Below are 26,760 nucleotides of genomic sequence, written 5' to 3'. Positions count from 1 at the left end.
TTCCAATTTGTTCAAACAATGGAGCGTTCGGATTCTGGGGGCACCACGGTACTCCGAACTGGTATATTCAGATATTATATATATATATATATATATATATAAAAAAAAAAATATATATATATATATATATATATATACATATATATATATATATATATATATATATATATATATATATATATATATATATATATATATATATATATATATATATATATATATATATATATATATATATATATATATATATATATATAATCGTTATGGTATATTCAGTTATATATACTGATATATTCTGAAATGTTATATTTTTATTTCAGTCAAAAATGAACTGGTATATATACCCACCCGTTACCGTCCGTCTGGCCGCACATTCGCCTTAGGGCCCCCCTGCGGTCGCCTTGCAGGCACCTTGAGGCTACCTTGCGTCTGCCTTGAAAATTCTATGGCCGCCGCAGGGACGCCCTAAGGTCACCGTGCGACATCAAATCAAAGACCGTACGGCACCCCCATGTTTTCGGTCTGCACAATTTCTAAATACCCCATGCGGCTACCTGAAAAATAAAAACATATGTGACTGCGACATTGTGTGACCATGGAAATAATGCGGCCGCCCTATAATTGCTAGTGGCCATAGATTTTGTAGACCCTACAGCCGCCATGCCAAATGTGACTTAGGCCTAAGGATGAAGGTTACTTCCAACATACGCAAATTAAACGAGCTCCGACCTCGGCTCAATATCCTGAACATATCTGCATTGTACTGGTCTGCACAGATAGGGTTGGCAACCAGGTGCTGTGCAATGGCAGATGAAGCAGGTACAGTGGCCGGTGGTTGCTGGATATTTCTACATGCTCGCACTCGTTGTGTTCTAACCCTCACAATCTTTCTTCGAATCGCCAAGGGGACGTGTTGTTTGATCCGATCAGACAATCTTAGTGTTGTGCGGCCCACATACCGAGCTTCACATCGGCACTCAAACTCATAAATAACATTGCTGGTTTGTGAGGTGGGAAGCACATCCTTGTTGACTGACGTCAGCAAACGGTGAGAGGTAAAGATTACTCGGGGTTGCACATCCAGAAACGTGTTTGGTACAATATGTTTGATTTGTGCTTCAAACCTTCGTGATGATTGCCCATTCCAGGGCATCCTGATATAGACTGGACATTTGTCCGGACCAATCTTCCGATCTTTTGTCGTGTTTAGAAACTTGTGTATGTATCTCTTGTCTATATGCTCAGGATAACCATTCTCACTGAGTATATTCATGATTTTGTCAATTTCAGCAGGAAGATTACAACGTGAACAAATCCTCTGTGCTCTGTTAACCAGGATATTGATCAAGGCAATTTTGTTTCTCGTGGAGCTGTAGGAGTCCTACCGAGTATACTGCCCTGTGAAAGTCGGCTTCCGGTAGACGGATGTTGTGAAACCAAGGTTGGATCTATCAACGAACACGTCCAAAAATGGTAACGTGTTTGACGATTCCAGCTCCGTGGTAAACTTCAGCGCTGGATGTAGAGTGTTGAGCCATGCCTGGAAATTGTCACATGCCGTCCGAGACTCAAACAAGGCAAAAATTTTCATCAACAAACCGATAGTATACGATGGGGGGAATCGACCCCTTGCCGGCCAGTCAGTTTCTGCATTTCATGATCGCCGACAAAGATATTTGCAAGAGCTGGGCCTAATGGAGAACCCATGGCCACACCGTCCGTTTGAACATACATCATGTTGTTAAAACTGAATTCCACCTCCCTTGTTGCTGTGTTCATTAATTCAATGAAGACGTGTTCCGAGATCATCGGTTGTTCCAGATCGGTGAGATACAGCAAACGTGCGCATATCTTGATCGTCTCCGTCAATGGTACATTCGTGAACAAGCTTTTAATATCAAAGGATGACATGATGTTGTGCTCACTTGTCGGTGTTTTATCTCTAATTGATTCTGCAAATGTGAAGAAATCCTTAACCACGAAATGAGAAAGTGAATCCAATACTGGTTGCAGTACCTCTCCCAACCACTTGGCAAGTTGATGTTGTGCTGATCGCACCATTGGCAGTATCGGTCTTCGAGGGATATTCTCCTTGTGAATCTTCGGTAGGCCATACATTCTTGTACGCTGGGCTCCAAGAAGTTTAATTCTGTCGTACACCTCCTTTGATAGTTCTCCACGTTTGAGAAACTGTAACAGTCGTTTGATGATCTGACCTTCCACCTGAGGTGTGTGATCATGTTCCGTTACACTGCCCAGATGTTTAGATTTGGTTTCGTCTTTCAGGATGTCCATCATCTTGTCGATGTAATCAATCTTATTCATGATTACCACTTCGGTGCCTTTATCTGGTTTGTAGATGTGAATGGCAGCATTCCTTCTCAATACTTGAACTGCCAAGAGAACATCCCGTTGCATGTGAAAATCCGCGACGTCATTCGCGATGCCACAATACGCATGCGCGAGGTCCGATAGCCTCGCCCTCAGCGCCTGGTCTGCTTCGTTTGACACAGCCTGATGCGTTGATAGTTGAGCATACAGGAGTTCAAACTCGGCAAAAATGTCTTCCCTCTTGATATTCTGGTTGGGAATGCCGAAGTTAAAACCGTGCGCCAACGCGACCCTTTCCGTGTCAGACAGCTACTCGTCTGATTTATTGAGGACATGCTGGGATGAGTCTTTGATCAGGGAACCGAATCGTTTCACCTTCAACCAGTCGATTGTACAATCGCATTTCTTGTGTGCCACCATCTCTGCACGTTGGTCAATCGCTGCAATGTATCCACATAACCGGATTGTGTCACTCAGCGACATGAAACCACGTGCTTCATTCCAGGAATTGCGTCGGACAAGACGTAGCGCGGAACGTGTGCGATTCAAGCGCCCGATCTCATCCAGAATAAACATCCGCTCCATTGTAGTGCTGTGCTTCATTTTGGAACTGATAATGTGCTTTGTGATAAAGCCTGGGACCACGTTGTGCCGCAGACAAGCCCAGAGAAACCTCTCGGATAATTTACCTGGACGACACTTCCCATTAAGCCGAACCAAGCCATTAAGCTGCTCGACTTGACATTGTGAGTACCGTCGTTTAAGATAAATAAACAGATGTTTGGTACTACAGAACTTTAATATGGATACAAAGAAACACGACATAATAGTGACCGAAGCTTTTCGTGCTGCACTCTTCAGGGTAAAAATCGCAGCAAGTGAAGAAGGAAGTGAAGGCGTGTGCTTTATACGCAGGTCTCAATAAGGTAGACGCCAATTGGTTCAACCATAATGACGTCACGGTTAATCCGAACGCCCATTGGTCGGCTCATCGTCTTCACCTCGAGCTCCCATTGGCTGGAACAGAGTTCGTTGATGATTGACGTTTGCAACCACATCCTGGAGAGAGGGGGGTTGGGTTTCCCCAAAGGTTCATTCACCATTTGTTCCTGTACTTCCCTTGATCTTTCCATGCTGAAAGAGACACAGAGATCGTACAAATTCCTTATGACGACATAATATTGGATCGGTGGTAAGGATTAAGGTCCACCTTCATTTGTGTTTGTATGTTTATTCCCATGTTTTGCATATCCCCTTTCAGTGCTTGCGTGTTCGCATCCATTTGGTTTTGTGAATCCACATTCATGCGTTCCATCATCTGTCTCATCATCTCCACCATCTGGTTCATGTCAAATGGCTTTGGCGAAGCCGATCTGCTATGATCAGCTGTGGATCCGATACGGATTTCTTGGTCCTCCGTGGGGAAAATTTGATGCAGGGGGTGCCCAAGCATTGTCGCTGTCGCAGTTGCCCCAATGTTGCCTCTGGGTATGGCTGGAGGGAAAGATCTCCCTCAAAACTGTCGTCCTGAGCCACGGATTTCTCTAACATTATTTCAGAACCCATCTGAACTAGCTCATCTTGGTCCGCCATGGTCCGTACTGAGAATTAACTAAAATTGGGATCCTGCTCTTAATTTTGGGGGGAAGGGAGAGGGGTGCGAAGCACACCCCTGGCTCAAATCCGTTCCAGATACTAAATTGTTGCGGGTTCGGATCCCGTAAATGTTTATGGGTCAATCCCACTGCTGATACCAAACTGTTGTGGGCCGGCGGGGTAGGGTGAGAAGACCACTATGTTAGGGAAGCTACGTCAATTTTCACCAGACTCCCCGGAATTGTAGGCCGTCGCTCATGGACAATTCCATGACGCCGCGGGTCGCTTAACCGACCGTGGACGTCAATAACTCAACCGTGTGGCCTAGGGTCCTCCCGCCTATGTGTGAATCTGGTTACCTAATTAACCATGTGGTTCAACCACTGGAGAACCACGCCCTCGGTACTCCTTGTCCTAACCGGATCACTCTACCAACTACAGATCACCTTTCTGGATTGGATGCAGCTGAGCGGCACTGCCAAGGATGGACCAGCTGGAAGGAACGGATTGCTGGGAATAAAGACCCGGCTAAACTTATATCTGAACCATGCTGGGCCAATGGAGGAAAAGACAAAGGCGAGCAGGGAACATTTCTACAATTATTATTTATTTACAATAAGAGAGGAAAAGCATGTGGCACAACAAAAGGTTTATTGGGGATGTAATGCAGGGAAAGATGAGAGAGGTGTGGGGTGCGACAATTTTACAAGCAATTTACAAAAGCAGACACGGTGCAGACTTGACGCGAGATTAACAAAAGCAACAATCACACCGATAAAATATCTTATACAGGCTTACTTAATCGACACGTGCCAACACACTCAGACACACACTCAGACAAAGTAAACCCAATTGTGAAAGGAACTTTTGCAGCCAGCGATGGAGGGAGTTGAGGTCACAGTTTTTGGTACCTGAGTGTTTCGGGGGAAGGGATGCTCCGTGGTGCGGCACCCGACAAAAGCTGTGCAGTTCAGTCCACAGCCGCACGTGTGGTAACCGTGTCTGCAGCAGGAGCTTGAGTGGAGGAGAGCGGAGTCCAAAATGGCTGGCGAGAGTTGAGCAGTAGCAGGACCAGACAAGAGGTTTGGTCGAGGTCGTTAGGGGACCAGTAGGCTGGCCGTCGAGGTGAGACGTAAGCTGAGCCAAGCTGCCGGAACACTTTCGCAAGAACTCCTTCAATTCCCTTTCACACTTTTCCTTCCATCGGCCTCCGACAACAACAACAACAACAACCTTCCCATCCAACGACAACCTTCCCATTCAACTCAATACCTTCGCATCCAACAGCTCCGACCGACTTCTTCCTTTCAGTCCACCCCAAATTCGCCCCAACTCTGAGGATTGCTCCGTACTTTATAGATCACGGAGCTCGGGGTGGAGCCATGACGAAACCGACGTGAGACACCTCGCACAAAACTGCCATACTTGCATGATATTTCCTACTCTTGTTAATATATTCTTCTTTTGCTTTTCTTTCTAATAGTAATCAGCAAATAAACTTTCTATCCTCTATCATATCATTTTCCCATGAGTTTTAGGATGTTATAAGTAAGGCTCCAATTATTAGTACATTCCTGCTATTGCACACCTCACTGCGTGATGACGTCATGTGGAGGGACGTCTTTTTTCATACTCCGCACGGAAGCAAACACAGGATATCTTTGCTTGTAACAGTCATTGCAAATTCTGGAAAGCAAACATTGAGTAAAAAGTGACACGTCACTGTCTCGCAGACAGAAAGTAACTGCGTTTGATGTCCCACAAAGTTTTTTTTTTTTCAATGAAATATCACTATTTTCTTTCCTCTGCATAATATGAGAATTAATGTACCTTCAAAGGGCAGTGCATATTACCATTTAGACAGCTTCTGTGATCGCTGCAGACAAAACATGCATTACCAGAGTTTGAGTTGTTATCAAAATGTTACTATTTTTCCTAAAAACGGTATCTTCATTTAATGATAGAAGATCTGTTGTTCACTCTTCAAATGTACTTGAAGCCTTTAAAGCAATCTGAGCTACTTCGAGAGAAAAATAAGGTGGTGAGTTCTGGAGAGCTGGAGGGCGTGGCTTGTAGAATGGGAGACGCTTATGACCCACAGACAGACCCACATACACAAACTCAGCTTTGTATATATATATATATATATATATATATATATATATATATATATATATATATATATATATATATATATATATATATATTAGATATCAAGTAAATTGGATTAGAATTGATGATTTGTGTGACCTTGACCTTTGATCTATTGACTTCATAAACAATATGATTCCAACTTTTGATTTACTTTCGCAGTTGGTTAAGTTTTGTTAAGATCGGTTTAGAATTGCGACTTGTTGGTGATTGATGGAATAACAAACGAACATAATCAGGGAACAAATTAATACACTTGTGAATCTTCGACCTTGCAAGTAACAAATGCAGTCATTTCCAAAAATGTATAAACCCCTATTGTGCCCAAATGATTGGAAAGCTGAAATCAAGTAGAATACCCATTAACATTACAAAATGCATAGCTGACATTATGGTTGAGAACTGCCTCGAGACCTGGCCTAGCCTGGCTTATAACAAAAACAATACTCTCCCTGGCCTGCCTTTAGATACAGATGACACAAAGACAATCTTGCTATTTGACTTCCTTTCTTTGAGCTGTCATTCTGAAACATGAGTTTGATGGCAGGAACATTTATCTCAGGCTACCTGTCAGTGCAAGAACAAGCCCAAGGCTACTTTGCTATCTCCTTTTATCTGACAGTGATAGCAAATGCAACAAAAGGCACAAAGCAGCAGGATGAAGAAACAGAAGCTGCTGGTTCTCTGGAGGTGAAAAACTTTGCATTGCAGTTTAATTGAGTTCAGTTGTAAATGTTATAAGGGAGGTAAGGATTGACGTGCAAGTGAACTGCATGCTGCAAAGTGATTGTGTCATCAAAGAATTGCTGTAGTGCACATACCACGACCACAACTGCCTGTAGTGTCATCCCCTGAATGTCTTGCCCAGGAATGTGATCTTGCAACGTTCCATTGAGACCTAGTTTCGGATCCCAAATAGCAAGCTGAAAAGACATTGCATATTATATTGCTTGTTTTGCATTAATCTTTGCTTTAAAAATATCAATATAATTGCATTTGGAACACGACTCAAGACTTAATACTATGTATTTGACATCTTTATCTGATTCGATCTAACAAAATAGACTCATATAAGGGGCAATGGTCAAGGAAGATTCCTGTTAAACCATTTCCCCAACCCCTAGAAGGAAAATGAACATAACCAAGAGTGGTGGCACAAAGGTTTGCTCAAACAAAGGATCCCATGGAACCATTAACATTACAGAGAAAACAGCCAATTTGATGTTCCTTCTGAAGGATAGTGAACTCGAAGAAACATCACATTATATCTGATTATGCATTTTAATAACAACTCAGAAACAAATATGATACCACTGACTGATTATGCTTGCCATGAATTTCACATTGTTGTCTTACATTATTTTTATGAAAGAATAAAACATGATTTGATTAAATCAAAATGTTATTGGAAAGCAAGATAGAAGCTGAATTGGTTTATCAAGGTGGAGCAATCTCAAAAGGTCAATTCATTAAGGAAGTCCTTTTCAGAGTAAAGTGGTGAATGATATGCTTGATCCAAGAAAGTATTATAAATCTGGCTGAAATATTAAATGCACTCAAGCAAATTAGAATGGCAAGCTTAATGTACTCTAAATGAAAGAATGCATTGCCAGAACATAGCACAAATCAAAACTAGAAACTCTGTCTACTTTGTACTCGAATAAACGATAAAAACGACAGTTAAAAAAAATTGTACATTTTATTAATTTGTGTTCTCCACAATCATATAATAAAGATGTGTTGAAGATTTGATGACAAAAGCTCAATTGGTAAAAATGCTTCAGCCTGGATGTACACACCGATTCTCAATGGTAAACAAGGATTTTGATTAAAACACTTATGGCTTGTCTACTGCTTCACCAATAACGTCATCCTTACAATCCCGTATTCCCCATTGGGAGTAAAATGAGATGTGCCAAGTTTCAAATTTTTTTTCCGATCAGCGATTTCAGAGATATAATGTTTTCATATTTTGCATTTAATCCAAGATTGCTGCCAGACCATGTGATCTATGATGTCACAATTATCACTAAAATACCCTCCATTTCTCCATAGGTAGTTTCTCCTCTTCTAAAAAAATTGTGTCAATTCGACAAGTGGTTGCTGAGAAGAAAAATGTAAAAAAACAAACAAACAAACACTAGAGCAAAAGTTTTTTTTAAACAAAATTATGAATTTGTCTTCTCCATATTCTCATCATAAAGCTTTGTTGAAAATTTGATGACAAAAGCTCAAATGGTAAAAAAAAAGTTATGGCCCGGACAGATACACACAAACAGACAAACACACAGAAGTGATTGCAAAACCTCATTTTCCGCTGTCTGGGGGATGGGCTAATAAACTGCCAATTCATTGCAATCTGAAACATTAGAATGTCAAGCAAGGGAGGGGTCATTGATAATCCAAAGATCTGAGGGACAATGTCATTAGATATTGTCCTTCAGATGTGACACAGCTTGTGCATAGCAATTTTAAATGGTGTGTCTCTGAGCAAAGCAAGTCTAGTTGAATAGCAATTGCTACAATATCACATACATGTGATGCATTGATTGCTGATAATGTGCAAGGAAGTTAGCGTACCTTTTTGATAGTTCTCTCCCATCTGTCTCCATAGCTTGTACCTAAAATCTCAAACTGCACGTTGGGATTCACGTCCTCTTCATTAAATTCCAGCATACCTGAAAGACCCTGCACTCGACCCTATCATATGCCACAGAAGGAAGGAATCAGTCATTGAAAGAAATACAATGAAAAAGTGATTCTAATTAAAAAATAAACTGGTTAGCTTTGGGCCATGGGATGGCTCCATCCCACATGCTGTCACCCACAAAAGGAGATTATAACCAATTAAGTATTTCCAATCAATTTTCAATATTTCAGATTTTATAAATCACATATTGCTTTGCAAAATAAAACCATAATAAAAACAGTATTAACAAATTTACAAATATCAGGCAATTATAGACACATAAAAAAGAAAGACCAGTGGGATAACAACCAGACCTGTTTCACGACCTGCAGCATGGAGGAGCCTCCATTCCATGGCTTTGTCCATTTCTTCAGGCAGTTGAGGCTTGCCATGCTATGCCACTTGCGGTCTTCGAGTTTTTGGTGGAATGCTGTGCTGAGGAGTAGAACACTATCATAGATGTAGCGGCTGCTCACCTGCAGGGAGTGAGGAGCGCCAGTTGAATTTTATGTTCATGATTGTTCATCAGATAGACAGATAATCAAGCTGACCAAAAACACCCTGAGAACCACTAATTCCTGTAAATCACTTTTTACAAAAGATCATGATGAGCTAGAATAGATAAGCTCATGGTGAAGGCTGGCAGGATGGCTGAGAGGTAAGCGCACTCGCTCTCAGCTGTCTCGACTGGGTTCAAATTGTTTCACATTTTTATGTGATCTGCTTTCATTTATGATGATATTTCATTTCATTTGGAGCTTGGAGCAATGTTATCTTCTATTAGTCCAGCAGATTGGTGAACATATCAAGGAATTGTGCCTTTGACGATAGAAGCATGAAATGTTGCACAGATTTGAGGGAGGGCCAGCTGAAAGTTTTGGGCTCGAGGACCATCTCAGAACTGTCCTGTGACCACCATTTTAAAATGGTGGTTATCTAAACTAATAAATGTCATTATGTATGTGTGTCAGTGTGTGTGTGTGTGTGTGTGTGTGTGTGTGTGTGTGTGTGTTTATGTGTGTGTCTCCTCCATAACCCAAAACCATGAAACTGAGCAGCCTGAAAATTTGCAGGCATACTATGGAAACTCCAAGGAAGTGCATGAGTGAAAATTGGATGTTTGGGTTCATTAAAACATCACTTTTAAAAATAATTAATGTCCTTATTTAATGATATCCTTTATCAGGCACCATCCTTAGCCAACTCACTCTCTGGGGTCTTCAGGCGTATTATGGCTAACCTCGCTGGGGTCTGAAGCTGCCATATTTTTTGGCCTGCTCAACCATGCATTGAACAGGCCACAATGATTTCTTTTTTCACTTTCTTCACTCATATTAACAAATGCCTGTTCATCATAGCTACAACTTGCTGAAGACATCGCTTTTGTAAGTGCAATAGTTTTCAAATTAGGAGCTTGGAGCGATTTCATGCATTATATGATCCAATTTTCCATGATCTACTGATAAAAGTATATCATCGAAATCTGGAGTGAAATCTGAAAATTTAAAGAAATAGCGATTCTTATAAAGAAGCCGAAATACCTATTTACTTTAAGCAAGTAAGGCGATGTTCCCTCCTTGTCTATAAATACACAAGAAAATGGAAATTTCCAAAGCATTAAACTTATCTTTTTCTACTGTTTGGAGAATTATATTGAGTGAACAAAAAGTTTAGGGATGTGCCAAAATTAACCAGCTTCATTGAGCTGGTTTCATTGAATGCCCTGGAAATAATTTAATTCAGTGCAAGAAAAATAATTAACTAGCGAGATTGAGGTGAAGACGGTCATGCCTGGGTTCTCCGTGAGGAATCTCCCTACATTTAAGCCAAGATATGTTAACTGTTCGGTTTCCGAATGTCGCACACCAGTCTTATTATATTTCTATTCATTTTAAAAGAATGTGTGTGTGTGTGTGTGTCTTCTCCATAACTCCAAAACGATAAAACCTAGCAACCTAAAACTTTGCATGCATACAAAGAAAACTCCAAGGAAGTGCAAGAGTGAAAATTTGGTGTTTGGGTTAATTAAAACACTCCTTTTGAAGATACTTAACAGACTCATTTAATTTTATCCTTCATCAGACAATCCTCGGTCACCTCACTCTCTGGGTCTTCAGGCATTTCCTGGGTAACCTCGCTGGGGTCTGAAACCGCCAATGTTTTTTGGCCTGCTCTACCATGCCTTGACTTTAACAGACCACAGCGATTTCTTCATGAAAAAGTTGTTGTTTTCACTTTCCTCACTCATATTATCAAATGCCTGTTCATCACGGCTACGAATCGCTGGGTACATTGCAATGATTAAAAACACCTGGAGACGTCAGCGTTCATGGCTTCACATTTCAGGAATCTCCAGGAGGTGCATGTGTGGTATTGGGAGTTGCATGAATATTAATATTAATGAATGAATCAACCGCCATTAAACGGTTGAGCCAAAGGACTTACGTGTTGGCTGATTTTACGATACAACATATTGGTGATGAGGATGGTCACCTTGCTCTTACACCACCTGCTGCATTCTTACCAAGTCCAGGTGAGCCTTTGATACCTTTTACCTTATGGATGCACATATTTGAGAACTTCATGCTGGTGGTAGGAAGCGCATTGCTTAGAGCCTTAGACACTGCATCGGAACTGAAGGGCAGCATATATTCTATACCCTCCCAGTTGATGGGGACACGTACTCTGCTGCTGTCGGTGCATTAACAGCATTTTTCATGTCAAAGGTGAACGTTGTTTTCGAACGATATAAGTTTCGTCAACGAGCAAAGAGGCCGGGTGAATCAACTGCTCAGTTTGTTGCTGCTTCACATGAGATTATGGTTAATTGCAAGTCGAGTGACCTCTCTGATGAAATGATACGAGATCAGCTCGTGGGAAAAAACCCTTACAGCTCGTATACGTGAACGGTTGCTTTTGGAACCGTAGCTTACACTGCAGAAAGCCCTCGTAATGGCGGGACAAATCGAATCAGCCATGGCCGAAGCAAAATTGATTACATGCGGTACGTTGATGTCCTTTCAGGATGTAAATACAATACCAGCACGTACCGGCGTGGGGCAATACAGACATGACCACATCCACAAGAACACATCAAATGAACCTGAAAACCCCAAATTTTCACATGCTCAACAGGTATGCTATGCCAAGAGAGTACTTGTTATCATTGTGGATCTGTAATGCACTTAGCCAATTACCCCAACCGCCCTGCAAAAGATGTAAATTGCAGGCAGTGTGGCAAAAGTGGACATTTTGCTAAAGTATGTCACAGTCAAGATCACAGATACCAAGTGTGGGAAGTGACTGTGCCAGATGTGACTGTTTTAAGTATAAACACACAAGCCTCTGAACAAATGAGAGGAAACTTATTTTGTGATGTTTGTCTTTGCACACCTGATGGACAGGCATGCTCAGCTAAATTGATGGTGGACACAGGTTCAGTCATTTCCATACTACCTGGAGCATTTCAAGAATGAATTTCTTACAGAACCAAAATTACACTTGGTGACTTTCTTTAAAAAACCGATCTCTGTAGTTGGTTGTCTTCAAGTACAGGTGTGACACAACCATGTTTCTGTACCTGCTGATTTTTTTCTTGTACCTTCTGGAACACCTTTTATTCCAGTGGCAGAGCAGCATATTTCCAGTGAACCTTGCAATGTTTTGTAACAATCGTTTTTTGGCTTATTTTGATAGATATTGGGGTCTGGATCAATTTTAGGGTGGGTGGCCACTTGTCACTGCCTTGGCTTTTGCAGAATCCAAGATGGCCACCAAATGACCAGGATATACAATCAAAATATAAATTAGGTTGTAAATCCTGTTCTAAGTACAGTAAAAGGATGATATTGTTGTCTAAATCTATGTTTTAGAGACCAAGGAAGTGGATTATGATGTTATTGGGTCATTTGGCGGCCATCTTGAGAGCACAAATCCAATATGGCCACCAAAAACACCTGAAAAAATGCCAAAATCACAAAAAAAAATCACACTAAAAACTAACATAATCGATTGTGAATGCAGTTGAACAATGATCCTGTTGGTTACACATGTGCTTGACATGTTATATAATCTGATTCTGAAGTAATGATGCCGTTTCGAAGCCACCTGGTGCCACCTACTCAAGACATAAATATCATGGTGCTTCCAATGTGAAATACACCAATATATCGATAACTCTTAACCATCTTTGTTTTTGTTGTAGGTTCTGATGTGAGTGATGATATGGCTGAAGCAGGAGACAGCAAGGATGCCGAAGAATGCTTATTCAAGACAGTTTACAACTGTGGGGTTGGGAAGTTGATACAGTCTTCACGAATCAACACAATATTGGAAGCTAGTAACCTTCGCCAAGATGATATCAGACTACGAAAAGAACTATCTGATGGATCATCTACTGTTATATGTCACAAAAATTTTTTATCCAAGTATGTATCTCCTTCCACTCTCAATAAATTGGGCAAGCGTATGCCAGAGGAAGAGACAGATGATGACTCCAACGCTGGGTCCAAGCGATTGTGTTCGAGTACCAGTGGTGATGTTTTTGACTTTCAGAAGCACTGTTTGTTCTGCCATGACATAACTCCTTGCATATTAGCGAATGAGTATGATCCCAAGGTGCCACAACAGTACAGAGTCCCTGCGTCGAGAGTAACCACAGACAAGATGGCTGATGGGGAGACGTACAAGCAGTACCTACTTGACCTTTGTGATGAACGTGGAGATGAACTGGGTAGAATAGTCCGTGACCGTATCATTGGAGCACCATCAGATTTGCACGCTGCAGATGCAATGTATCACCACCGCTGCAATATGACTTTCCATCGTGATGCTCATAGAACTACCACGATCGATAGCAAAGGTACTGCTGATGACCAAGCTTTCGCTGAAACTGTCAATATAGTCGGTTATGATCGCTCAAAAGTTTGGAATTCGCTCGATGTTGAAGCAGTATACGTAGACAAGGGTAGATCTGTCATGTCCAGACGTGTCCTTGTTGAGAACGTCATCCAACATTTCGCTGAAGATATGTTGGCATTACATTCCCCTGGAGTGGCAACGTTACTAGTGTTCAGGAAGCATGTTGCCACACATCTCAGGCTTGTGGATGATGATCAGAATGGCGACATGGATGAATGTATCCGGAAAGTTGGCAAGCAGATCATGAAGGAGACCAAGGCAGCTAAGGACTGAGTGGGGATCTGCCAACTCTCGCTGCAGTGGAACACAGATGGGAAGCTGATGACACTAACAAGTGTCTCTTCCCTCGGAATATGGAGGACGGGGTACCCTATGCCCCGGAGCACATTCTGAAGCTGGTCAGATGTGGCTGCACATCTGAGCAAGCATGTAGAGGTGGGAGATGTTGATGTATGGGGCGCCAACTTCCGTGCACAATGTTCTGCACCTGCGGTGGTGGTACTGCTTGTTCCAATCCATTCAACATCAATGAGAGTGCAACAGATCATGCGGGACATCCCTGATGACAGCGATGAGACAAATGACCGAGCAATGGATGTCGAGGATGAGGACGATGAATAGTTCCTAGATATAAGATATTTTGTCCAGTGGGGTCTTAATTTAGCTTCATTTATTATAGTATAATATGTATTGATATAGCGTTGAAACATTGAGCAATGTAAAGGTGCCAAATTATCATTATTTTTTTTTTTTTATTTTGTCCAGTGGGGTCTTCATTTTGCTTCATTTATTATAGTATAATGTGTTTTGATATAGCGTTGAAACATTGAGCAATGTAAAGGTGCCAAATTATTATCATTATTATTATTTTTTTATTTTGTCTAGTGGGGTCTTGATTTTGCTTCATTTATTATAGTATAATGTGTATTGATATAGTGTTGAAACATTGAGCAATGTGAAGGTGCCAAATTATTATCATTATTTTTATTTTGTCCAGTGGGGTCTTAATTTAGCTTCATTTATTATAGTAGAATATGTATTGATATAGCGTTGAAACATTGAGCAATGTGAAGGTGCCAAATTATTCTCTTTATTATTTTTATTTTGTCCAGTGGGGCCTTAATTTAGCTTTGTTTATTAGAGTATAATATGTATTGACATAGCGTTGAAACATTGAGCAATGTGAAGGTGCCAAATTATTGTATTATTATTATTATTGTCATTATTATTATTATTATTATTATTATTATTATTATTAATGGGAGTATCATATACTTTACATGTATGTATATTTTGAGTCACGTCAATGTCATGTCTGAGAGAATTATTATAATAAATATTGTCCGATTCTAATTACATTTTGTTCTTATATTTTGCTTGCTATCGATATTGCTATCAAAATCAAAATTGCTTATAAATTGGCGAATGACTTCAGAATCATAGTATACATGTATATGCTTCACAAAGCACACATATGTACAGAAACTTTATAACTCAACTGCATTTACAACCGATTACATTAGATTTAGTGTGATTTGGGCATTTTTACAGGTAATTTTGGTGGCTATATTGCATTTATGCCACCAAGATGGCTACCAAATTATCCAATAACATCATAATCCACTTCCTTGGTAACTAAAACATATAGTTAGACACCAATTTCATCATGTTACTGTACTTAGATCAGGAGTTGCAGCCTAATTTATATTTTGATTGTATATGGTGGTCATCTTGGTGGCCATCTTGGATTCTGAAAAAGTCAAGACAGTGACAAGTGGCCACTCAGCCTAAATTTCATCTCGACCCTTAGATCTATCAAAAAAATGAAAACATGAATGTTACCAAACATTGCAAGGTTCTCTGGCCCAACCACTGGACTATTTATTCAGTATGGACCTCTTCACTGCTCTCGGACTGAATATTGTTAATGGATGTGTTACTCCTGCATCGGTGCGAATTACCTCTGTGCATCAAACATCGGTTTGGCAAACATCTAATCCTAACGTCACTGCAACTCTAGGCTGTGCAAAAGGGTTTGTACACAGATTGAAGATAAGGCCCAATGTGGTGCCAATCCAGCAGAAGCTTGAAGAAGCGGTTATCATTGAGAGAAGTGACTCTTCCAAATGGGTTTCACCTATTGTCGGTACGCATAAGAAAACGGGAGGTATACGACTGTGCGTGGATCTTCGTGAACTCAATAAGGCGATTGTAATAGACAGTCATCCACTCCCATATATTGAGGAGGTATTCGTAGAACTTCGGGGAGCGAGAATGTTTTCTACTCTTCATCTTCAGAGTGCATACCATCAAGTGTCCTTGCATGAGGAAAGCCGAGACCTTACGGCTTTCATAACACACAAAGGACTTTTCCGGTTTTACCGTGTTCCTTATGGTCCCTGCTTCTGCTCCCAGTGCATTCCAGCGAATGATGTCACAGATCTTAGCTGGCCAGGAGAGCATTCAGTGTCACCGAGATGACATAATTTTGTATGCTTAGTCTCCTGAGAAACATCTTCAAGCTGTTTTGAATCGTATTGATCAAGCAGGCTTAAAACTGCATTATGAAAATGTCATTTCAGGAAGGCTGAACTTTCTTTTCTGGGTCACGTGATCTCAGAAAAGGGCATGAGCCCAAACACCGAACATGCGGTGGCAGTAACACTAGCACCACCACCAAAGGATGCATCTGCTCTGCGTTCTTTTCTGGGTTTGACTTCTTGCTACTCCAAATTCATTACAAATTATGCAACAGTCATGGAGTCACTTCATGTCTTACTGCGAAAGGATGCTGACTTCTCCTCGACTGAGGCTGCACACACTCAATTTGAAAGGGTAAAAAAATTGATTGCTAACAGCCCTGCACTTGCTTTGTTTGACCTTACTCTAACCACCATTGTGAACACAGACGCATCTGATTATGAACTCGGAGCAGTGCTCACTCAACTTCATGAGGACTCTACAAAGGAAACAGTAGCATTTGCCTCACGAATGCTCACAGAATGTGAACACAAGTACTCTATAGTGGAGAAGGAAGCACTCGCCTGTTTCTGGGCAATTGAGAAATGGTGTACTTACCTGTGGGTCAGAAATTTATCCTACATACAGACCACAGTCCACTGACAACACTACTGTCTTTGAAAGGTCTTGGTCGAGCTGGACTGAGAATTGCATGTTGGTCTGCACGCTTACTGTCGCTTAACGACAAAATTGTGTACAATCGTGGCCATCAAAATGTGACTGCAGACAGTTTATCATGGTTACCACTCCCCATGACAGAGCCTTACCATGAACCGGATGCAGAAATGGTGGCTTTAGTGTCTGGTGACTGTGCTACTGTACCTGTAGAACAATTCAAGGAAACTTGCAAGAGATGCCCTATTCTACAGAAGGTTCAAGGATATGTCTCCAGAAGATGGCCTTGCACTGCGAAGGGCATTGAGCCAAATGTACTTCCCTACTTTCGCATTCAGAATGAACTGGCTGTACAGGAGGATTACTTCATTCGGGGCACTTACCGTGTGATAGTGCCGACAGAACTTCAACCCAAGTTAATCCAGCTTGCCCATGATACACATCAAGGTATTGCAAGGACTAAACAAAGGCTGCGTGACCTTTACTGGTGGCCAGGGATAGACTCCCACGTGAAAGTTGCCATCAAGTCGTGCATTACTTGCCAAATGCATGATAAAACAGCTGTGAATCGGGTTCCACCTTTGCAACCAGTTCCGCTTCCTAATTCTGCTTGGGAAAAGCTTGCCGTCGATGTAGTGGGACCACTTGATAATGGTCAAATGGACTGTCACTCCATTACCTTAATTGATTACTTCAGTAAATGGCCAGAAGTAGCCTTTACGTCCCAAGTGACATCTGCTACAGTTATCAAGTTTCTAACTACAGTATTCAGTCATGAAGGAAATCCAAGGGAACTTATCTCTGACAATAGATCTCAGTTTGTTTCAACTGAGTTTGAATTCCTGCAGGAAAGAAACATCAAACACTGCCGTAGTTCTACCTATTACCCACAAGCCAACGGGGAGATAGAACGATTCAACAAAGTGTTTAAGGACTGTATACATCCTGCAAATCTCGAAGGGAAGCCCTGGAAATCATTCATACCCAACTTCTTGCAAACATATCGAGCTGCAAGACATGGAACAACTCATCAGACCCCTGCTGAACTTCTACATGGACATACATTGCACACCAAGTTGCACATTGGGGACCGTCAAATCAGTGTCCCTGCTGCAAGACTCGAGGATGTGAGACGCTGTGTTCAACAGAAACAAGAGAAGTCTAAGCGATGCACAGACAAGCGTCGGGGAGCAAAACCTTCCACCTTTCAATGTGGTTATTTCATGCGAGTTCGGAAACCTGGACTTCACCAGAAAGGACAAAACAAGTTTAACCAACCCCTCAAGATCAGTGAACAGAGACGTCCTGCTGCTTACAGACTCTCTGATGAGAAAGTGTGGAATGCAATTCATTTAGCGCCTGCAATTGAGACCTTATATGGACTTGCTGCTGGAAGTACGACAGGTTCTGTGGTCTATAGGGCACATAGCCCTGTCCAACAAATGCCTCCACAAGTTTTTACCCCAGGTGTTCTTCGTGGGACAAGATATTGTCGAGCCCCTGAATGGACCAAGGACTTTGTCATGTGACATGCTTGCTAATTTTTTTTTTTTTGGGGGGGGGGTTCACAAAAAAGGAATATGTGGTATTGGGAGTTGCTAGAATGTTAATGTATGCATGATGAGCCGGAACTGATAAGGCGGAACCGAGAGTGATGTCAGCGGGCTGACGAGGAGTGGAGGAGGAGGAGGAGATTAGGACCATACTCTGTGCAGAGCGTTGGTGCTGCTTAAGCAGTCTTCTTGGCTATTGAGCACAATCCTGGACAGGTGGTCACTCCGACACAGTATACCAGCAAGCTGGCACTCATTTTGCCGACCTCAGAAGGATGACAGGCCGAGTTAACCCCACCTGGTATTAATTCAACAGCAGAGCAGGATTATGAACTCAGGACTCTCGGATCCAAAGCCCACCACCCTAACCATTAAGAGTGGAGGAGGGAGAACTGCCATCAAACGATTGAGCCAAAGGACTTGCGTGTTGGTTGATTTTACTACACAACAGTATGTTAAATGTGTTGCTAATCGAGTGACCAACTAGCTGTTTTTTAACAACCGTTTCATTGGAGTGCTTAAGCCACTTGGCAAGCAACATCAAGGAAACATCGAATAAACAGACGTACGTTTCCACCTGTGTTTGGCCCTGCGGTCCCGTGCGGTTGGTGTCTTGGGAGATGTCTCATCTCATCCGCTGAAAATGTGCAATTATATTTTTCCAGGATATCGCTTTGTTTAACTGTTTGTGTGATCTCCTCATGTAATCCACACCTCACTTCGACATTGATACAAATATAAAAATAATAAGGTCCATCCGACCACGTGTTTGCCGTGATCTGGTTGTGAAGGTATAGATCATCGATCGATATTTTGTATTCTGTTCCTTGATATATTTTGCAATTGAATTTTGCTAATTCCCCACTTGAATTCCTTTTTCAAAGAACTCTGTTTGAGGGTAAATCGTTGTGTTTGTCATTTTTAGGTATTTTATGCATGTGTATGTATATAAACTGTATTACCATAATGGAAGTGTGCGTTGATTGGTATCTACATATGAGGTTTCAGAATGTGTAATGGAGTCCCCCCAGGGCGGGCTCAAAGTATCCACGTTCACTTCGGTAAGGGGTTACGATTCATGGACTAAGCTGTGAAGTTTTCTGTTTTCAAAGTTTTGTGCCGAGTGCTGTCTTCAGGATCGTTACTGAGCCTGGGACAGCTTCAAACTGTAGTTTGTTTGTAGTAATATTCCCAGGGATGGATTTTAACATCTCTGTGAGGTTCTTCTTCATCATTCCCATGAGGTTCTTCATCATCACTGGTACAACTTTGGCATTCTTCAGCTTCCAGGATCTTTTCATTTAATGCTTGAGGTTTTGGTATTTGTTCATTTTCTTGGTGTCTGCATCGTTAGTCCAAAATCACCGGTATTATCATCTCAATTAGCAATGCCTTCTTCTCCGTTTTTTTGCACCCAAGTATGATATCTGGTCGCAATGCTTTGTTTTCGATGTTCAAGCCCGATGGGATCATAAGGTCGTACGTGAGCTGTACTTCAATGTTTTAAGTGATTGCTTTTGGTTCATTTTCCCTCAAATTTTCTGGAACTGGAATATCAAAGTATTTGCAGATGTGCCAGCGGATTACTTTACAAACTGTTGTGTTGTTGTGTGTCCAGCTGTTTTGACTTTTTTTTCCGTGTTCAGTCATTAAGCATCACATATCATTATCTTTGCTAACCCCCACCTCCACCTCCTATCCTGTCTTTTTTTTTTGCTCCTCTCCCCCACCCTTTTCTCTCACTCTGTTCCCTCCTCACTCCCCCTCCGAATAAAATGCAGCCCTCTCCTCTCTCTGTCTCTCTCTGTCACACACACACACACACACACACACACACACACACACACACACACACACACACACACACACACACACACACACACACACACACACACACACACACACACACACACACACACATCCCTCCCGCAGTGAATGGCAAAGTTTGGTGAGGTGTTGCTCTCCCCACCTCCCCTAACCCACGTACCTCCATCCTCTCTGCCTCCCCTTCCCCTCTCACCCTCCACCTGCCTCTCTCTATCTCTCCCTCCCTCTTTCTCCCCCCACCCACCCCCTACACTTTATTGACCCATCAGCGAAGCGATGGGTTGTATTTGCTCGTACATATGTATATACAGGATCGTGCATGAGCTCCTGAGTCAGTGGTATTGTATGTGCAATTAAATTGCAGTGTTTATGAATGCAAGTTACTTTTGAACACAACACAATCATGACTGTAACGCTAACGTGAATTAAACCCAAATATTAACCAAAGGCAACATACAGTGAATGTGCAATAATTTGGCATCATTCTGCTAATAATCATTTGGACAAAAACCGGCAATGGCAGGTACTTTTGCTGGTATATACAGTATACACTGTATATACACAGTTAGTGGACAAACAAAATGGAAACATCTGGGTAAATGAGGGACACCAAGCAAAGGCTAACACACAGTTTTGGCCCATGTTTTAATTGAACTATTAACCAGGTATTGAGATGTACCTGGTGTTGGTTTAATGGTTAAGGTGGCAGGCTTTGGATCATCGGGTCCTGAGTTCAAATCCCATTCAGTTGTTGAATAAATATCAGGTGGGGTTAACTTGACCTGTCATCCTTCCGAGTTCGGCAAAATGAGTGCCAGCATGGCGGTATACTGTGTCAGAGTGGCGACCCATCCAGGATTGTGCCCAATATCCAAGGAGACTGCTTAAACAGCACCAATGCTCAGCTCAGAGTATGGTCCCAATCTCCTCCTCCTCCTCCTCATCCTTCAATTCAGCAAATAGCATCCCAGCATGCTTAGGGTCACATATAAAAATGCTGCACAGGCATGATTGCCTATAATTAGGGCTAAAAGGGCTGCAAGTGGAGACTCTCCCCCACCCCACCCCCTCAATGCCCCCATCCACAGAGCAAGTGTCATCACCCAATGGTTTAATGAACATGACGCTGATCTTATCCATATGTGATGGTATTCTCAGTCGCCAGATCTGAACTCAATCGAGCATTTATGTGATATTCTCGAATGATGCCTGATACAGCGTTTTCCATCTTAATCAAACAGGTGTGAGTTGATTGACTTTCTCGTGGAAGAATTGTGCCGCATCCCTCCTACAGAATTCCATACGATGGTGGAATATATGCCACTGCGCATGCAGGCCGTATGTGGTGGCCCAACATCCTATTAAGTGAGTGTAAGTTTGTGTTTCCATTTTTTTGTGCACTACACACACACACACAAATATATATATATATATATATATATATATATATATATATATATATATATATATATATATATATATATATATATATATATATATATATATATATACATATACATATACATATATATATATATATATATATATATATATATATATATATATATATATATATATATATATATATATATATATATATATATATATATATATATACATACATATATACTTGTGAGATACTGTCGGAGATTTCCTCTTTAAGCATTTGTAATTAGTGTGAACGAATAAAGATATTGTTCCTCACTCATAAAATATTATTAGAACTTCGTTAACATGCTTCCGTTGAGAGGATTCCCTTGTAAACACGATTATCCATGTATTCTGGTACATTTGCTCTCTATAAAACATACATCTGCTTTTAATTGATATTGATTTGTGATATTAATTTGCCATTTTTGATTAAAACTCTGTACAACCTGGAAATGTTGTATAAGTTCCAGGAACACTTAAGTATATCAATTAGTACATGATAAAACATAACTTTAGATATTTCTTATTTAGTTCACAAATTTAATGAATATAATGCATGGCTTTTGGTGTAGACACATTGCATAAAGCTGGCAAGGTCCTATGAGCAGTGCCAGTCAATGTAATGTTGTTCTTTATCAATGCTGAGAACGTGTCCCTTGATCTGTGTAACTGTATGTACCTTCAAACATTGAGGGGCTGTTGTGCTCTTTTCTGATTGGCTGTACTTGGGCCTTTCCTACGGGAAGCAATATTGTTTCGACCATTCCAATCCTTTCCCAGAAGCAGAACGCAGTTATTTTGATTTCAAACTATGGGAATAGTTATTCTTTTACAGATGAAAAGTTTTTTCTCTTTTATCCTGCTTGTTCAATCATTTCCCCCACTTTTCCCTGTTTCATTGATGGGTTTTTTTCTCTCCCATATGTGTGCTTGTATGCATTTAAACATTCTCCTTTGTATGCTGAAACTTGGTGGAAATTGAGTTCATTTCTTCCACAATACCCATGCTCCGCATGGGTGAGAGCCCGAAATCTGAAAAAGAAAAAATGACTTGAGAAATTTTATGAAAACTCCCACTCAGTTTAGGACACGTGCAGGGATTCCAAAAGCTTCACAGATGTACTGTTGAAAATGCAAAATGTCAACTGCATTGAGATATTACTGAACCAGCGAATATTTCCACCTGCAGTAAATGGCGAAACTGCTAATGCCAAGCCCATGAATGAGTTTACATGTGGAGAGCGAGCAGCTTCGTTTGGCTGGAAACTCAAAATCATATTTGTATTGAGAAATTTATGAAACCTCCCACCCACCTTAGGACACCCCAAAAGGTTCCAGAGAAAATTTGGTGGGGTTAACTCTAAAACTGAAGGAGTAGTTCAGGGGCAGACAGACAGACACTCCTGCTTTATTATATAGAGAAGAAAATACAACCTGTCACTTTGCTGATGGGAATATTGAGAAGGGGAGGTGGAGGGCAAAAGGGGCAAGGAGAGTGAGAAAGAGGTGAGAGCAAGGCCTCACCATGCATCTTTATACACTCCAGTAGGGGAGAGAAAGCGAGGAGGATGGGGGAGAGAGAGAGAGTAGTGGGGAGGAAAAGGGGGGGGGTGTTCTGGACATACGTTTGATTGAGGGACTTGAGGGAAAGCATGTGTGTGGGGGGAATGGTCCCCTTATGCCAGCATTAGTACAGGATTTAACAAAATTGGGTACGTTAACACAGCACGTTCAGACAGGTCACACTAAACAACGCCCGGACACCGCCCAAAGATATCTGTGGGTGGTGGAGAGGCTTTAGGAGGAGGTGAGCGTAAGGGGAGGAGAAGGGAAGGCAGTGAGGGAAGGGAATGCAGTGTGAGGGTGAGGACGGCAGCATGAGTGGGAGGGGAAGGTAGCGTGAGGGGATGGAAAGTCAGTATGAGGGGAAGGGAAGGCAGCATGATGCGAAGGGAAAGCAGCATGAGGGGAATGGAAGGCAGTGTAAGGGGAGGGTAGGCAGTGTACCAGGGCATTACCAGAGCAATAAAATGCGCTCACACAGCAACGTTTTCTTGAGATTAATTGCAAAATTGATCTGAGCAGCAATTCTGCCTGCTTTAAAAAAACAACAACTTTCATTTGTCCAATTGGCACATTCTTTGACACCCATTCCTTTCCTCGACCTATGAAGATTTGTATGGTGGTGAAGGGGGTTTGGGAGGAGGATAGCATGAGGAGAGGGGAAGGGAAGGCAGCATGAGGGGAGGGGAAGACAGCCTGAGGGGAAGGGAGGCAGCGTAAGGAAAAGGGAAGGAAGTGTACCGGGCATTACAGGGGTGATAAAAAGCACCCAAACAGCCGCATTATATTTTTAACTGCAATGTTCAATATAAAACTGGGTGGGAGCATTTAAAGATTAAAACCCATGCTATCTACCTGGCAAAGGCCTGCCTGCATGCATGCCTCTGCCCCATATGTCTTCCTCAAACTTCCTCGCATACAGGCACGTAGGTACACACCCCATGGAGAGTCATTGGTACCACATCTGTGTATGCCGTCTTCGTATCTTATTTTTCAGTAAAGCAACTGTTGACTATTAATATGTTGGAGCAACTATGAGTATATTTATATTAATATTTTGTCATGAAAGCAAATCGCAAAAAGCGGAAAAAACAAACTGCATATGTAATTGCCAAAAAAAGGACCCCTGTGGACTGTATCATCATTGATTGCAAAAGCAGGTTATGGAGCACTGTATTGCGCTCAATTAAGTTACACTTTCTGAACATTCCTTAATCTTTTCTTCATTCAATATAATCGTCCAAACAGTCAAGAAAGTTTAGTTTAATGTTTTGCTTAAAAAATACACTTAGTTTGTCAAACTTTTCAGATTTCACTCCAGATTTCGACACTTATTTGGTCCACCAGATCTGATTCTCAACAAAGATATAATATTTTAATTATATTCTTCAATGAATCCATGAGAGTAGATAGTGTTCCCAAGGCAAGGCATGCTTTTGTGGCTGTCAGCTACAGAGGTGTGTTTGGGCCGTATTGGTTTGAATACAAAAATGGAAGAATGGATAGCATCAATCAAGAATGATACCGGACGATTGTCAGCACATTTTACGAAGACTTGAAGCAATCAATGAGCACTGCAGCCCTCCGGCAACAGTGGTTCATGCAAGACGGTGCTACCCCGCATACAGCAAATCAAACAATTGCTTTTTTCTGTCAAAAATTCAGACAATGTGTTCTCAGTTTGCGAGTGGAAAAGGAATGGTCTCCACACAGCCCCGACCTCAATCCGCTGGATTTTTTTTTTCCTCCAGGGAGCTTGTTAGGATAACGTCTACAAGGAACATCCCAGATCTGAACCTGATCTGAAGGTAGTAGTTGAGGCTTATGTGCAGACAGTAACCATTAAAACTCGCAGAAACGACATTAAAAAACTTTGCAATTCATGGGAATGCATGTTGTGTGTGTGTGTGTGTGTGTGTGTGTGTGTGTGTGTGTGTGTGTGTGTGTGTGTGTGTGTGTGTGTGTGTGTGTGTGTGTTGCTCACATCGAACACCTCAACTCGAAGCGCATTAACGCATAATGAGTTTCATTTCTCCATGATTTGGTTTTCATTTTCCGAGTTAAGCTTTTGTTTTATTACTCAATATTTTGGTTAATAAAGTTTTGAAGTGGTTAACCTTTTATTGACACACCCTGTACAAGTCACTTTCCTAGTTCCCTTAATATCCTGTCACTCCTGTCTCCACTCAGATATTCTGTTCCCCTGTTGTCCTTCACTTATGTACTGGTAAGTACTTACAAAAGCTATTTTATTTGAAGTTATAACCTTTACTTATTAGCAATTGACTGATTTCCCAATTGCCATTAATTATCTTTAAGAAGAGGTGTTTAATTTAACTCAAACACACAATTTTCATTCATGCACTTTCTTGGTGCTCCCTTGGTATGTATGCAAAGATTGGGGCACTGAGGTTTCATGGTTTTGGAGTTATGGAGGACAAACACACACACACACACACACACACACACACACACACACACACACACACACACACACACTTATTAGGATAGATACACACGGTATGTATGTATGTATATATATATATATATATATATATATATATATATATATATATATATATATATATATATATATATATATATATATTATATTTCCATTTCTGCTTCTTCCATACTTTTCCACTCCACCTCTGTGATTGAGTGCATGCAGCTTTATCTATTTTGTTCACCCCCTTTGTCCTCTTGCTCTCATTTTGCCCATGTCATTTTTTCTTCCAAGTCTCCATGTATTTTGTCCCTCAACCCTACCTTAGGTACCTCTCCCCAACCCTATCTTTATACTCTTCTGATTGTTCTGTTATGTCCTGGTCTGTTCTGTATTTTAGCTCCTCCTCAAAATTTTCCACAAATTTTGGTGATGGCCAGAATGTGCGCATTGTTATTTAAAGGGTAATGCCAACATCAAAAAATCTCAAGGTCGTGCAGTTTTTCTGAACAACAGAAGGATAATTTGTTTCTATTCCACCAATCTCTTCTCTAAGAGATGGAGCTTTATACAATATGGGCAATGACTCAGATAGGTTGTTCAATCAAACATCACACAGAACAATATAATTATTGGACTAATATGTCATCATGCCTCACGGAAAAGGCCAAAAGTGTGTTTCAGAATGGACTGCATTACACAATCATATAAACGCAGGAACTTATTGGCCTAACCATTAGCCACAATATCTCCTTGACAGACCATATATCAAAAATGGCTTCCAAAGACAGCCACAGACAGAGCAACCTCTCTCATGCAAAGTCCTTCCTTGGTAACCTCATGCCAAGAGGTATCACAACCTTAAATTGACTCCACAGAAATGAAGAAAAAAATGCTAAATATTTCCTAATGATATTTCTATTGATTACTACATTAGCAAAGCTTGGAATCTCAAGAGTCTCTTGATTTTTCAAGTCATCACATACATTGCAAATATCACATTAAAGGCTCCACTCAAAATGTCGATCTACGCCACCTGTGCATATCCCTTTGCCAATTCTTTTGATTGGTATCCATTATAAACACTCAGGATACAAGAAATTAAATGTTCATAGAAC

General features: G+C 41.2%; 1 protein-coding gene across 1 annotated transcript in view; it reads right to left on the bottom strand.

The window, feature by feature from the left end:
- Positions 1–26,760, bottom strand: part of LOC147017967 (glutamate receptor ionotropic, delta-1-like) — a 639,638-nt gene that overhangs the window by 168,621 nt on the left and 444,257 nt on the right. Inside the window, exons 8-10 of the mRNA XM_085897103.1 lie at positions 9,082–9,243; positions 8,659–8,778; positions 6,900–7,001 (exon numbers count right to left, since the gene is read on the bottom strand). Of these exons, the coding sequence (XP_085753229.1) occupies positions 6,900–7,001; positions 8,659–8,778; positions 9,082–9,243 (384 nt within the window). The remainder of the gene's footprint in view (positions 1–6,899; positions 7,002–8,658; positions 8,779–9,081; positions 9,244–26,760) is intronic.

Source organism: Eptatretus burgeri, chromosome 10 (assembly GCF_056783735.1).
Source record: "Eptatretus burgeri isolate ZD-2024b chromosome 10, Ebu_testis_v1, whole genome shotgun sequence".
Classification (NCBI taxonomy): domain Eukaryota; kingdom Metazoa; phylum Chordata; class Myxini; order Myxiniformes; family Myxinidae; genus Eptatretus; species Eptatretus burgeri.
This window is presented reverse-complemented; position numbering and strand designations above follow the sequence as displayed.